A 16829-nucleotide genomic window follows, 5' to 3' on the forward strand; every position below is an offset into this window, starting at 1 on the left:
TGTATGAGTGTCATATTTCACAACACAAACAATTTTTTAAAGAGGCATGGAAGGTGATGACATAATAACATAATAGATATCAGTTCAATGAACAAAACAAAGTGGGAATCAAAGAGAGAATGCTATTTATAAGAGGAAATATTTGAGCATTTTTATTATTGAAGGTTAAAAATGTAAGAGAAAATTAATGTTATGAAATCTCACAGAAGACAGAGGATGGAATCAAGTGTATAGGCAAGTGGTCTTACCTTACAAAAGACAACCATTCTGTCTCTAGATTAGGAAGGAGAAGGGAATAATAATACAAAGAATATTTGAACCAGAGGAAGTATACAGAAGGTCATATTGGGTGATCTCTGGCAGTTAGAATGTTATTGATGGAGATTTTGAAGACTTAACTTATATTTGTGATCATAGGTTTTGTTTTGTTTGAAGTTTCAATGTACATTCATATATACACAAACCAGTGTCTTTCCAGAATCCAGAAGAGGAGTTTAACTTTCTCTAGTAACACTATTTGTTTTCATTTCACATAACTCAATGTTTACTGTGCCTCCAATAAGTAAGGTCCTACGCTCAAAAACTTCCGATCCAGTAATGAGAAGAACAAAGTACATTTAAAATGATAACATATAGGCCGAGCGCGGTGGCTCAAGCCTGTAATCCCAGCACTTTGGGAGGCCGAGACGGGTGGATCACGAGGTCAGGAGATCGAGACCATCCTGGCGAACACGGTGAAACCCCGTCTCTACTAAAAAATACAAAAAACTAGCCGGGCGAGGTGGCGGCCGCCTGTGGTCCCAGCTACTCGGGAGGCTGAGGCAGGAGAATGGCGTAAACCCGGGAGGCGGAGCTTGCAGTGAGCTGAGATCCGGCCACTGCACTCCAGCCTGGGTGACAGAGCGAGACTCTGTCTCATAAAAAAAAAAAAAAAAAGATAACATATAGTATATATTAACAAAAGGAAAGGAAGGAGAAAGAGAGGGAAAGGGAATAATTAATGTCAATTTAGTTCCTACTATGGGTCAGACACCGTGCTAGAGGCATTTGTGCATTATTTAATGTAGTGACAAGTCTAAGAGGTAAGAAAGGGGTATTATTCTGATTGATTGTACATATGTCAAAACTGAAGCTTGCTACAGGAATTCAGACCAGAGAACAATTATTGATCCCAAAATAGGGATCAAGCAGTTTATATAGGAAACAGCTCTGGAAATATAGAAAAGATGTCAACAGACAGTTTGTAGAAGAATGGACAAGAAAAAAATAACATTTCAAGAAGAAGGACAAATTTGATTATATGCAGAGGAAAGAAAAATAAGCAATATTTATATAGTTTGAGGCAAAAGAAGCTACATAGAGAATGAGTGGAAAATAAACCCAGAAAATAATGATGGGGGGTCAAATTGAGAAGGCATTTGAAGATACCAGAGTGAAGAGTTTACAACTAATTCAGTGATACTATTACTTGAGGAAGATTTATCTCAACGGAAATGGGAGTGATACTATTACTTGAGGAAGATTTATCTAGTCCACATCTGCCATCCCTAATTCACAATTCCAAAATCCAAAAAGTTCTAAAAAACCAAACATTTTAAGGTTTTTTTCTGAAACCTTAAAAAGTCAGTCTAATCTGAATTCATTCAGCATCCAAGTTTAACCTGAATCAAAGTGAGAATATTTATACTCTTTATTTATCTTAATGTGAATATTCACATGTTTCACTGAAGTAACTGTGTTTGATTACAAGATGTTGCCCCAGCCTCATTGGGTAGATTTTAAAATATATGGTATAACCATATTACCTTTCTAAAACTGCAAAAATTAAAAAGGAAAATCTTCATTCTAAAAACAGATTTAATACCAACAGTTTTAGATGAAGGATTATCAACTGTAACAATGTATAGAATGTAATAAGTGGAATAACAGAGGTGAGAAGGCCAGTTTGGTGACCTCCAATAGTCCTGGTCACTTACATACAGTGGTGGCCATGAGAATGGAAAAGATGGGTGAATATAAGAATCACGGGACACTATACTTGGAAGCTAACTGGATGTAAGGGAGTAAGGAAGAAGTCAAAGGAAAATCCAAGATTAATCCTGGAAGCCTAGTAGTAATTTCAACAGTCAACAATAACAAAAATGAGATCATTAATGGATTTACTTTAATCATAATGGATTTAAGGTGTTGGAAGGACATCTAGGTTGTAATGTGAGGCAGAGAGTTAGAAATGAGTGCTTAGAGGTCAGGTGAGAGGTCAGGAACTGAGGTGTAAATTTGAGACTCAACTACATAGAGGGGAACAATGAAAGTTATGAAAATGTATGGAATTCTCAAAGAATCAAGAAATTCATGCATGGAATTTTGGTAAATCGTGAGCACTTTACAGCATAGTTCTCTTGGCTGCATGAAAGATCTGTTGCTAAAGATTAACAAACGCTAACCATGCCTTAGTGATGGAGGGGCAGCGTTATCAGAAGCACCAGAAATGCACCAGGTAAAGGCTCACACAGATAAAAGTGCAATTCCTGAATTCCTTCCTTATAACTACTTCAGGGTGTCTTGCCAACAGTGAACTGAGCAAACACAAGTTTACAGCTTTGGAGAGATATCCCAACGCAGATGAGCTCACTTAAAAAAAAAAAAATCAAAATATATTCTTCAGTCAACATTTGTTATACTCCTAGGCTAGCAGAAATGTAGTTTTTTGTGGAATCTGTTATCATGGTTAGTTGTGACTTAAGAGGAGTCACTCAAGCCAAAGTAAACTATAGTTTGTCAAGTTGTTAACTTATTTTGTAAAAGGTATCTGTTTTACCGATGCTACTACAAATTCATATCAGTATTTAATGTTTTATAGCAATGAAACCATGGTAGGGAAGAGATGGCAATGAGTTAAGCAGATATGAACTGAAAGCCACATTCCTCACCTCTAAAAGCAAAGCAACTGACAGAGTATTTCTTGAGAGGTGTGATAGTTAATTTTATGTGGCAATTTGAATAGGCCCGGTTCTTGGTCAAACATTATTCTGTTTCTGTGAGGGTATTTTGGATGAGATTTACATTTAAATTGGTGAACTCTGAGTAAAACAGACTGACCTCTATAATGTGATCGGGCCTCTTCCAATCAGTGGAAAGCCTGAATCAAATTAAAGGCTGACCCCACCCGCCAACTCCACCCCCAAGCAAAAGGGAATTCTGCCAGCAGACTATCTTCAGACATCAACTGCAACATTAGCTCTTCCCTGGGTATCCATCTTCAGAGTCTTCAAACTTGAACTGCAACACGGGCTCTTTCTGAGTCTGCAGCCTATCAGCTCGCTCTGCAGATTTATGACTTGCTAGCCTCCACAAATGCATGAGCCAATTATTTGAAATAAATCTCTGTCTCCCTTTCTGTCATACACACACACACACACACACACACCACACACACACACACACATTGGTACTGTTTCTCTGGAGAACCCTTACTAATACAAAAGGGATGGAAGGAATAAAGCAACATAACCAACTGATCTAAAGAAATTGAAACCTATGATCCAGGTTACTTAGAAAAAAGCAATCTTCTCAAAAACAAAATGGTGGAAAGCAAACTGATTGAGATATTAAATTAGCTGAAATAATTAACTTATCAAACATGAAGATTCATTTCCCAACTTTTTTCACTTCTTGGTAATTTTTATGCATCACTGGCAATTTTGCAAGTTTTAGGTATTTCTGTGTGTTTTCCATAGTATGGAGATTGTTCCTACTTTGAATCTTTTAATTTCAAATTCATTTTCTTGCCCTACACATTTTATAATAGTGAATACTTTAAAACTTTTTTTATTGCCCATAGTTAGACTTTTGTGCATCAACTAACAAACAAATTAAGCTACTTTGTGAAGGTTCCAAAATTTCAACAGCACTTCATCTTACATAGCTGTATTTGTACTATTATTTGAATGGTATGTGTTCCCTTTCGTATAAAAATGAGTGAAAAACAACAAATTGAAGGATCAAAAATAGTGCTAACAAGAAAAATTCTCATAAAGTTAGCATAATTGAGATAAGATGGAGATCAGTTGTCATGCTAAGAAAAGTGGATGTACAACTTCTATCATACAACAATCATTAATCTTTTCTCACTTGAGTGTTCAATCATGAGGCAAAGAACAAAATTTAAAATATGTAAGAATGCTAAAGCAATATGATCAATATTGTTTGATTGATAGACAAAGGGTAATTATGAATTTTATATATTTTTAGCTTTCTAGGACTGGAATGTCCCTTACAATATGTATGTCTATTTTCAACTTTTCACATTCAATCTCCTCATATCTATTTACGAACATATAACTATAGGATAATGCTTCTCAAACTTTAATACGCACACAAACCACCTGGGAATCTTATTAAATTGTAGATTCAAATTTGTGGGTCTGGGATAGTGCATGGGATTCTGTATTTCTAACAACAGATGATGCTGGTCCATGAGCTACAGCTTGAGTAGTAAGGTTACAGGAGACTCAAAAGTGCAAACATTGCAAAATTACTTAGTCCATGATTCACCAAAATTACCAGTAGGAGGAAAAAACAGTGACTGATACTCCCCAATTCTACCAGTTGATTTTAAACCAAATTGTCTTCAACTTTGCTCATCTTCCTGTGGTTGGTCCCTTTTCATTCAGGTATTGGTTCAAATGCCATCTCCTTGGAGATTTCTCTAACCACTCTACTTATAATAGCCTACCCTTCAGCATCTATCTTACAATTTTGTCTGTGGCTAAGCCAAATTTTAGGATTGAAATATTATTGTTAATTACAAAGATTTAAGAATTATCTTTAATATTTTTATTTACTAAAAATATTGTAATAATTGGCACTTTTAAGCCAAGCTTACTTTTATTGGGGAAGAAATACAGAAATATATCTTAAAGTCATTGTATAGCTTAATGAATTATTATAACCAAAATGTCTGATAAACCAGCACCCTGGTCAGGAAACAGGAGGTCGCCATCTCCCAAAAAAATATCCTTGCATGCCTCTCTCCAGTCACAACCCCTTCCATGCCCCAATTTGTACCTGCCATCCTGACTTTTATTATAACAACTTCCTTGCTCATCTTTTAGTTTCACCACTTAAGTATATGTCCCTCATAATTAAGCATCGTTTTGCCTACTTTTGAATGTTTGGAATCAGATAGTATATATTCTTTCATGTTTACTTCACTTGGTTCAATGTTGATTTTTTAAAGATGGATCCATGTTGCCCCATGAGGCTGTAATTCGCTCATTTAGTTTGCTATATAGTATCCCATTGTATAAATATACCACAATTTACTTGTCCATTTTATGCTGATAAATTCTTGGATTGCTTCATTTGGGCTATTAAAAATGATGTCACGAACATGTTTGTACATGTAACTTCCTACACATATGTACACATTTTTGTTAGGTATGTACCTGGAAGTAGAATTGCTGGATTATAAGGTATAGAATCTTGAGTTTTTATGGATGATACCTAACTGCTTGTTCAAAACAGATGGGTCAAAATATATACTCCCACCAATGGTATATCAGCATTGGCATTGCTCCACTTCTTTGCCAACTCTTGCTATTATCCATCTTTTTAAATATATATATATATATTTTTTAAATTTTTATTTCTGTACTTCAATGGATGCAAATATTCGTCTTTTACATTTTAATTGTTCTAGTGGGTGACTAGTGGTATCTTACTATAGTTTTATCTCTGCATTTCCCCTGATTGCTAATAAAGTTGAGCACCTTTACATATTTTTTTTGGCTATTTGGATATTGTCACTTGTGAAACACTTGTTCAAAATTCTTGTGCCCATTTTTCTATTAGGTTGCTATTTCTTATTAATGTAAATATTTGAACAATAGCAATTAAATGTGTTCAAATAACTTCTCCCATTCTGAGTTTTGTTTTTCTATTATCTTTAATGATATCTTTTGATGAGCAGTTGTTCCTAGTTTTGATGTAGTACAATCTATCAGTCTTTTCTGTACGGATTATTGCTTTGTGTCCTGTTTAAGATTAGGATCCAAAAGTCAAGAAAATATTCTATATTCACACAGGACTGTAATCCATCTGAAATTAATCTAGAGTATATGAGATAGGGGCAAAATTTAGTTGTGCCAGGACCGTGTGTTGAAAAGACTATTTTGCCGAGTGTGATTCCTATAACATCCCCATTTAACTCACCTTTTGGGCTTGTCCAGAATCAAGTTGGTCTTAGAGGGTAACTGCAGATTATCAAATTTAAATAGCTGGTGGCTCTAATTACAGCTGTTCTTCCAAATATAGTCTTATACTGAAGCAAATCAACATACCTCTGGGTATTTGATATCTAGCTCTTGATTTGGCAAATACTTTTTACTCTATATTAATTTGCAAAGGCCACAAGAAGTAACCACAAACACAAACTTCCACTTGAGGACTGTATCTTACTTTAGGACTCTCTCAACCTTTCTGTGTCATAAACCAGTATTCAAGGACTTCATTCACTTTAACATCTCACCAAACTTGCTTATTGAACCTGGTGAAAAGAATGTAGCAAAAACCCTAAATGCCTTAGAAGACACTTATCAGCGGGAGAGAGATAAAACCCATGAAAATGTAGATGCCAATTACCTTAGTGAAGTTTTTAAGGGTCTAGTGTTTTAAGGTATATCCCAGAATATTCCAATGTGAAAGGTTACTTACTTTACCTTGTACTCCTACCATTAAGGTATGATGTTTCCCAGGTATCTTTGGATTTTGGTGGCAATATATCTCATATTTGAATGTATACTCTGACCTACTTACTGATTAATTCTTGGAGTTGCCTGTTTTGAGTGGGGCCCAGAGCAAAATAATAGGCTACAGATCCAGACTATAATGAAGCTGCCCTGCTACTTGGGCTTTATGACCCTTAAGATCCAATGGTGCTCAATATAGTTATGGCCTATAACGATGCTATATTAGAGAACTCACAAGCCCAACAGAGCCTTAAGATTTTAATCAAAGCCATGCACTCTTCTGCAAATAATTATCCTTTTTTTTTTTTTTTTTTTTTTGAGATGGAGTCTCACTCTGTTGCCCAGGCTGGAGTACAGTGGTGTGATCTCAGCTCACTGCAAGCTCCACCTCCCGGGTTCAGGCCATTCTCCTGCCTCAGTCTCCCGAGTAGCTGGGACTACAGGCGCCCGCCACCACGCCAGCTAACAGTTTATGTATTTTTTGCAGAGACATGTTTCACCACATTATCCAGGCTGGTTTTGAACTCCTGAGTTCAAGTGATCTACGTACCTCAGCCTCACAAGTTCCTGGGATTACAGACGTGAGCTACCACAATCATTTCTATTGCCTGTTTTTTCTGCTGTTTCTATCTTGTCTCTTCAGGTATCCAGTTACCTCTGATCATTTGCTAGATACTAAATTTTAAAATAATTCATAGATATAATTTGAGGCCTTAGGAAGATGTTAGCTTCCTTCAAAGATTTGGAGGACTTGAGAGTATTAGAATCACAGAGACTTTCATCCAAGAATTCTCAAACCTTACCTATAGTCTAGGACAACTGGTTTATGTACAGTTCACCTTTATTAACACAGTGTAGTCCTTTGGGGGTCCTACCTCTTGGCCCCACCTGCTTTATCCTCCAGACCCCAAATTTACTCCCTAGATCTTCAAGCTGACAAAAATGAACTCAGCCCTTCAGCTGACTATTGCAGGGTGGCAAATGTACCCATAAGAAGAAATAGCCCTAAGTTCTAGGTTTACTTCTCTGAATTCCTCTCCCCTCCAGGATTTAGCCCAATTTTCACTGTCTTATTGACTTTGATTCTTTTTAAGAGGATGTGTTTTATATTTTGTTTTTAGTTTTCTTCAGTGAAAAGCTGGTCCGCCATCTTTTCATAAGTATCTCAAGCTGAAAAGAAAGCAGTAGAGTTTGAGGCAAAAATATCAATGGAAATAATTAAGAGTCTCTTCCTCTAATACTAAAGAAATACCAAAGAGACTCCTAGCTTTTTGGTATATAATTTAAAATTTTCTTTTATCCAAAGGTCAAATTACATTTATATAAATCGCTAACTCTGTCAAGATTTAGTTTTCTATTCTGATGTGTGTGTATCTGTGAAAGACTTACATGTAAACATCTAAAAAAGTAATAATAACCAATACTTCTTAAAAATAATTTTAGCAGATAGAAATATCATTAAGTTGGAGAAAGTCATTACAGCAAACATTCAAGCTGATCTGATTCAAGCTCTCTGTAAAGAGTCAAATTTGAGGATGAAAGGCTGAAAGGGCACCAGAAAGCATAAGCAGGAAGATATTTTTGCAGAGAAGAGTCAAGGTAAAATATTGTATCATGATCCCCTCAATCCATCTCAACCACATGGCCAATATTCTCCACTCTTTTCTTTTTCATTATGTTAATTTTCACTGAAACTTCAGTAAATCAAATGAAGGGGTAATAATGAGCAACCCCAAATTTTCAAGCCTATTTTCTCAGTTCTGCGTACCAGAAGGGTAGCTTCTCCTTGCTCTACATGCTCTTGCCATAGAATAATCTAACTATATTTACCAGTTCTCCAAAACACGTGCACACACACACACACACACACACACACACACATCAACATACTAGAATGAGAGTAAATAAACTGAACATCTCCTCATTAAAGAAACCCATAAAATAATCAACAGATAGGTATAATTAAATTACAAAGGTACCTGAAAATAAGACAATCAGATTGAACTGACATCATCACAGAACACTACTATCAGGAAACACTGTTCAGCATGCCACATTCTCCTCACTTCCCTCCCCCATCAGTTATAATTGTATAATGATATCACTATACTTCATAGGTGGCAGTGAAAGGGATTCACTTGGCCTTTCTTCCATGACTCAGCTCCTTATTTTAGCAGCCCAGGTGGCTTCATGCGTACAAATATCCTGTCTGAGATATAAATGTCTACTTATATTTTATTACAGATTTTAATATAAGTTTTATGGCTTCTTCTCTCATCAGTTCATGATAAATATATTTTACCATGTTTTGACAGATTTCATAAGAAATAAAAATAGTATTTTTATATAATTTTCTCCATCCAGCAAGCCAGGTTCATTCTGTATGAACATTTCTCTTCGTATAAAACAAGAAGTTCAATTTTTCAAATAAGAATTTTAACTGGAATCAAACCTCTAGTCCTAAGGCTAGCAAGTATCATGCTATTCTAAAACACCCTCAAAAAGCAACTGTAAATCTGGTTCTATAGAACTTTGTATTTAAACTAACAATTTATGTAATTCCATAAAAAAAATCGGTGTTACATTTTTCTTAACATTTATTAAAACATTAGACATAAGCTGGATGGGGGGAAATGGTGATCAAATGCTAAAAATATAAACATAAAAAAAGTAAACATGAAAACAAATCTCTTTTTAAAAAATCATTGAATTATAAGAAAATTAGCCAGAAAATTACATAGTTCCAAACAAATATTGTCTATAAAAACAAGTGTTCATTTACTGTATTTTTAAATGTGTCTTTTAAATAATGTCTCATCTACTGAACCTAGTCTTTCCTGGCAAACATTAGAATATACAAGTTTTCTTCATGTTTAATATTTCATAAAACAGAACTGGCTTTTGTTCCTGAAGTTAGAATGATGCCTATCATTTTGCTTCAGAGAAACTAAAATTGCTCCCTGGTGACTATTTCAATTAACCACTCCCCAAATCCAATGCAAAAACAACAAAAAACACTGCTATTTTACTAAAAGATTCCTGTCTTCCATTTCATTTTACCAGCGCAAGTACAAATTCGGAGAAAAGCTTCTTAAGTCCTGCAGTTTCAAATTCCTTTTGTAATTCATCCAACGCTGAATACTCTTTGACTTCCAATGCCAGAAACCTGCATTATACAAGAGAAACTCATGAATATGCCTAGATGTGTCAGAGCATAATTATCGACTCAGTTGCTTTTCCATCTGCAATAGTACTAAATTATACCTTTTGTGTTCTGTCTGTGCTTTTGTTTCAAACAGCACACTAATCATTTTCTCTTTGCATTTCTTTCCACTTGAGTCCACATCTACTTTGGAGGTTTTCTGAAGAATCAGGTACTCCTAAATAATAAATCAGTACATTAAATACGTATCTTACTCTGAATCTCAAAGTCCTAGTTGTAAAGGAGTCATAAACCTGTAGGCTTATTTTCATGCTTAAAGAATACCCCCTTTTTAAATCAAGCAGTAAGAATTTTTACATACTTGTTTTTACATACTTGGCAGAATAATGTAGTGGTGGATACAGGAGTAAAGAACAATATAATCCAACTCCCCAAGTTTAAATCTGGATTGAACTGCCTACCAGTTCTTACTCTGGGCTGGTTACTTAAATCCTCTGTGGCTCAGTTGCCTTCTCCATAAAATGGGAGGATCTACCTCATGGGGAAGTTGTACTGATTAAATGAAATAATCCATGCAAAGTACTAGAGGAGTAACTGGATATAGCACCACGGCACACTTGAAAGCACAAGCCACTGTTCTATTACAAATTCAGCAGCTAAATGACATTACCAGGCACACAGCACTTATCATTCCAAATTGATAGCATCTATAAGTACGTACCTATACATCCTCAATCCTAGTATACAATCTTATAAAAATATGAGAAATTTATATAAAATGACATTTTAGAAAGAGCTGAAAAAAGATATCCTAAAAAAGTATTATTTCTCTACATTAGCAGGGTTCTAGTAAATATAAATAAATACTTGTTAATTAATTGATGTTTCAATCCGAGTAACAACATCTGCAAAATAGCTGTGTTTAGCTTAATATTCCTGAGCTGGCTTAAAGAGAAATCTGAGCCTTTTAGGTAAAGATGAGCAAGAAAATTAATTTGTATTTATTTTTTGTCAGCTATTATTCTACCCAAAAGCATCAAATGTTATAGATATACTACAAATCACTTTAAAACAAGAGGTTCCTCATCAGCTCCAATCCAAGATATGTATTAAATCTGAATTACTGTTGTATCTATATACTGTAACCCAGCATGAGTCTGGTTAACCAAATGCCAAAGTAGTTTTGTGGTAAGAGCCCATCATGAAAAAACTAGGTCATTATTCTACAAATCTTTAAGATTATAGGCTGTTCACACTAAATTTGTCTTAAATAAATTCAAATGTAATTATTCGTGACCTAACCTATTTGAAAGTATAAAACCTATTAAGTGATTTGTAGCTCTTCTAAGATTTAAAATATAAAAAAGTTTTCCTCATCTTGTCTCACCTAAAACAGGTCAGATGAGATAAGAATAAGAACTTGAAAAATGTGAAGAAGATGATTTTGAAAGCAATTGCTGAGATAAGTCAGGTGGAAAGCAAAAGTTAGGTAGGAGGTGACAAGTTGACAGCCCTAATGATTCTACTTCTACTAACATGAAATCTGTTATAACAGACAAGCTCCTGTTTCCAGGTATTATAGATACCAAATTAAAGTGTCAGAATGTATTTTTAACAGCCAGAAAGTTACATATCTTGCAGACTATCCACAAATACACACCTTGCTGTGCCAAAGTATGGGAAGAAGTATTAATATGCACAAACTTTTAGTGCACATTTATAAAGTTCAAGCTCATAGCTAATTACAGAAACAAACATTCATGTGCCACAGAGCTTTTAAAATAACCTGTCACTTTATTAAGTAACATGATTTTTAAAATGTAATCTTATTCTTCAAGCTTTGCAAGTTTGTACTTGTAATTAGCAGTCAGACATTCTTTAAAAAGAAAAGGAACATCCATTAAGATGATAATAATGAAAGCAGAAACATCTTAATAATTAATCTATCCCATTGTTACAAAACACACTTAAAGACACACCATTTTAAGCAGAAAATAGCCAGATTCATACTCAACATTTAACTTTTTGGCACCTTGAGGTTGTTTCTGTCTCCCTGTAGTAAAATCAGTATTATTTTACCCATGAACATCAGTCTTCCTGTCAGCCTTAAATCTGAAGCCCACTTCTCCACAGTTTTGACATATTTAGTCTTTGCTCTCATGTGATCTAAATGCAAAAGAGTTATCCACAATCCATCATTCATGGTCGTGCTTGTTGAAAAAGTACACTTTTCATTGCCACTGCCAGTTTCTGGTTGGTTGAGGATATGCCTAAGATTCTGCTGAATCCAGAGAACCAGCTCATGAACCATAGGCTCCGACATAAGGCTCTCTGCTTGCTCAAGTAACTTCTCTTTCACCGTCACACACTGCGCCCTGGTCAACCGTTCAGAGTTAACCGAGATACCAGGCAGACATGAAGGATAATTGACTGGCAAATGGAACACCAATTCCAGAGGTATATCCGCATCCATAAATCCTTCAGCTTTTGTGTGAATTCTGAACACGGTCCCATCTGTCTCTGAAAGGCATCCAAAAATAATCATTAGCTGTACATTATTTAATTTGAATGGAACACTAGGAAGTTCAAACTTTTGTCTCAAATGTCTATTTTTCATGAGAAAACTTTGAGCTATTTTATGAAGGGACACGTAATACTAGGAAAGCTATGATTCACAAATTATTTTCTTCAACCATACACATGTATTCATGTATTCACACACACCAGCGCCCAGGACTTAACTGGCATTTACACTTGCTATCACCCCATTTTTATTAAGTTACCAGAAAGGTTTTTCATCCGATAATTTTTTTTCTAGCCAGACTTAGTTGATAATTCTGAAATCCCTAATAAACTCATATGCGCTTTCAAAGATACAATACCATGTATATACAAAATCAGTAATTAATTTAAAAATTATACACTAAATCCAACGAAAGTCATTTTATGGGAAGTCCAAGTCAAAGCAAACAATGGAATCCCCTGTGGTTGTAGGGTTGCAGAGAAACTGATGACTGCATGTGACACAGTAACTGCCTGGAATGTTCTCTTCTTATTTCAAATGCATTAGTATCAGTGTAACATGAAGGTGGCAAGATAAACTGAAATTGAGTGGACATCAATTCTGCTTCTTCCAGCTCCTAAGAAGGAAGGGGAAAGCACACATAGGATATCATATGAAATCCTCTGCTCTCTTTCAGATTTGCTCGGCTTCACCCTCTGATGTGTTCCACACCACTTCACGCCACTTTTCAAAAAGATGATAAAACGTCAGGCTGAGTAGAACAGAACTGGGTGCAAATAAATCTCTCTGAAGCTAACTTGCCTCTCTCCACCCCTACTTCCCTCTGCATGTGCCTTTGCTTTATTCCTCTGCATGAGAGAAGCAGTCAAATCTTTCCCATTTTCATACCTGGACTGCTGCTCAACAGCCTCAGCAACTGAAACCTGAATGTATCCCCAATTTAAAGAACAGAACATTAAAATTGCTTCCTAGCCTTCTGATTCCACATATGTAAAAGCCATTGCTACAGACATTGATTCATACAGGACCAGATACATCTGTTATAGAGTTTTTCTTTCAGACACTCTTCAGTACCAGCTGCAAGGAACAACTATTTTAGGACATCATCTGGAAACACAGTTAACCGTTATAAATAGGTGTATTTCAGAAGAAAAATTTTCCAAATGTAACTTTGTACATTCCTCCAAAACCCATTATGTTCTCAAAATCCCTTCTTCTTCTATCTAGTTACTTTTTTTTTTTTTTTTTTTTTGAGACAGAGTCTCACTCTGTCGCCCAGACTGGAGTGCAGTGGCACGATCTCAGCTCACTGCTACCTCCGCCTCCCAGGTTCAGGAGATTCTCCTGCCTCAGCCCCCAGAGTAGCTGGGATTACAGCCATGCACCACCATGCCCAGCTAATTTTTGTATTTTTAGTAGAGACAGGATTTTTCTATGTTAGCTAGGCTGGTCTCAAACTCCTGACCTCAGGTGATCCGCCCACCTTGGCCTCCCAAAGTGGTGGGATTACAGGCATCAGCCACCACACCCAGCCTAAGTACTTATCCTTTTTAAAAAAATATTTTATTGTTACAGTAGGCTGCCTATGTTAAAACAGTACATTTCAATACATAAAACAGACATTACAAACAGAACTGCAGACAACACATGACCATTTAGGCTGAATAAACTTTCCAGTAATCATCTAGATAGAGAGTTGACACTCTCTCTTCAAGGAGGAGGAGAACTTTTAAAGATCTTCAATCATTCATCATTCAACATTCCCTGAACACCTACTAAGCTCAAGGCACTGTACTAGTCTCTGAGGGAAAATGATAGGTAAGACACAGATCCCATCATATTGACTCAATCCAGTGTTTCAGAACACGAGAGCGGGGATATATCCCAAGTGATCTTCCTTGACTTCTCTTCTACACCTAAACATTTCTTTATTCATCTTTATTCATAAATATGCATACATATACATGTACATATAATTTATATAAACATAAATGTCTGTGTTGGTAGATAATTCGCCAGGGATCTGGAGTGGGAGTTCAGTCAGGGTGGTGGGAAAAACTGTAGAAGAAAAATTAAAACATAGTTATAGGAAATAGTCACAAACCTTCTTGGAAGGCCGGGGGGGTTGCATAGCTTCAGTAAAAGATTTGGCTGAAAGCAGCCTAATCCTCTTTACCTTGAGTTGATAGCAAAAGAGCAAATAACAAGGGAATGTGGGGGAGTTTACCTAAATAACTTGTTTACTCATGTGGTCCTAAAACCAACCTTTTATTTTCCGTGGGTGCATGACTGCTCTCTACTGGGGGCGGGTGAGGGGATGGCAATGTTAATTACCCACTAGTGGTGTTTACTCGTGGCCTTTGTCATTTAATCTGTACTAAATAAATGTGAACTTTGCCAGCTTATTGGGGCCCACACTGCAGATTCAGGAGCAGAACCCCCTTAGCCACACTGACAGGCAAAATATCTGTGTCAGTGTACATCTCTCATCCATCGCTAGGTCAGTGTGTGCAGGTCAGACGGCTACCATCTAGCATTTCTAAATGCCTTCTGAAAAAAGGACATCAACAGCTTTGTTCAAGGACATTTGTATAACCGACAGCCTTGGAAGCGAGAGTTTCTCCTCCAGGTCAGGGGGCAGATTTGCTTCCTAAGCAATATAAGGTAACATGCTCCTTCAGGACAAAGATTGAGCAGGATCACTAGCAGCCCCCTCATAAGACCAGAGGGTTCCTAAGCTCACTGCCCCTCAGCTATAACAAAGACCCACTGAATGCATAGTATGCACCTCAGTCTACCTCCACATCACACCATTGAACTTGGGGGACAAGGAGAATCAATGTGAACATGAAGCTAATGCTGCCTGCTGTGCAGTAAGCAGTGACTGTCCAAATCCATCTGGGTTCACTGTCTCCTTACTGGCTGAATCCATGGAAGTGTGCTAGTGACCAAGGAACTGCAGTTGTCATTGCTACCTAGGAACTGCTGGGCTACTTGATTACACTTTTTTTATTTTTAATCATCTTGCCCTTTTTCACTGTTTTATCTGAGAAAGAAGTGTCCTCCTCCCTTCCACAGGAAACCCTATCACTGGTCTTGTGCTTGTTTTTTTGTTTTTGTTTGCTTTTTGAGACTGGGTCTCACTCCGTCACCCAGACTGGAGTGTAGTGGGATGATCATGACTCACTGCAGTGTTGATCTCCTGGGCTCAAACAGTCCTCCCACCTCAGCCTCCTGAGTAGCTGAGATTATAGGCATGTAATCATGCCTGGCTAATTTTTATTATTAGTTTTTGTAGAGATGGGGGCCTTGCTATGTTGCCCACGCTGGTGTTGAACTCCTGGCCTCAAGCAATCCTCCCATATTGGCCTCCCAAAGTGCCAGGATTACAGTTGGTGTGCCACCACACCTGGGCAGTGCTTGCATTTTCTAACCCTCCCTCTAATTATTCCTCTCCTCTACTAAGAAAATATTTATCTTCTTGTATGAAAAAAAAAAATTCAGTGCTACTAATTCCCTTAAGCTACTGACCTATCATTCTCTATCCTTTCATCTGCAGTCTTCTTAAAATATAATTCTCTCATCCATTTTCCCACAAGCCACTCTCTACTCTCTTCGCAACTACTTGTACCGTGGCTTCCGACATACCTTGTCTCTGAAGCTCCCTTCTCAAATGTTACCAATGACCTCCTAATTACCACTGTGCAAGAAAGAGAAAACTCAGCAGGAGTAGGGTGCTCAAATTATGCACATTCCCACGAACAGCCTATCTTCAGGACTGGCCCATGGCTGGCTCCTAAGAGCTGAGCTAAGAGTCCTGGTAACATTCTACCTGTTAAGAGTGTGGGTTTTATCAGGAAGTGAAGCTTAAAGTGAGCAGAGATCACGTCACTGCACTCCAGCCTGGGCGACAGAGTGAGACTCCATCTCAAAACAAAAGAGTGTGGGTTTTATTTTTTATTTATTCTTTTTTTTTTTTTTTTTGTATGCCTGAAGTGTTGGACCACACAGTCTGATTAAAGGATTTAGGCTAAAAATGTGATTTATGGTAAATCTTCTTGCTCTAGAGACTGGAGTCTGAGTAGCTGAAATGAGTCACGTAAGTATTACATGCTGACAAGATTGACCCCAATTAAAATTCTGACAAGGAGGCTCAAATGAGCTGTCCTGGTTGGGAACACATGTCACATGTTGTTACACATGATTGCTAAGAAAATTCAGCATGTCTGTGTGACTCTACTGGAGGAGACACCTGGACACTTGCTCCCAGTTTCTCCTGGACTTCATTCCATGCAACTCTTTCTTTGTTCATTTTAGTCTGTATTCTTATGCTGCAATAAACTGCAACCATGAATATAACAGTTTTTCCAGGTCCTATAAGTGCTTCTGGCAA

At 36.8% G+C, this 16829-nt stretch overlaps 1 protein-coding gene across 17 annotated transcripts in view; it reads right to left on the reverse strand.

Moving 5' to 3' along the window:
* Nucleotides 1-8410: 8410 nt before the first annotated feature.
* LOC117076255 (RWD domain-containing protein 3) overlaps nt 8411-16829 on the reverse strand; it is a 141414-nt gene continuing 132995 nt past the window's right edge. For 13 of the 17 annotated variants that reach the window (XM_033199542.1, XM_033199547.1, XM_033199541.1 and 10 more), the window contains 3 exons: nt 11945-12432; nt 10014-10129; nt 8411-9915 (listed from right to left, as the gene is read on the reverse strand). In XM_033199542.1, coding sequence (XP_033055433.1) covers nt 9801-9915; nt 10014-10129; nt 11945-12432 — 719 coding nt within the window. In that variant the 3' untranslated portion in view covers nt 8411-9800. Of the gene's footprint in view, nt 9916-10013; nt 10130-11927; nt 12433-16829 lie in introns of those variants that run through there. The other 4 variants (XM_033199550.1, XR_004434296.1, XM_033199557.1 and 1 more) reach the window with 4 other exon arrangements.

Source organism: Trachypithecus francoisi, unplaced genomic scaffold (genome assembly GCF_009764315.1).
Source record: "Trachypithecus francoisi isolate TF-2019V2 unplaced genomic scaffold, Tfra_2.0 Lachesis_group5, whole genome shotgun sequence".
NCBI lineage: Eukaryota > Metazoa > Chordata > Mammalia > Primates > Cercopithecidae > Trachypithecus > Trachypithecus francoisi.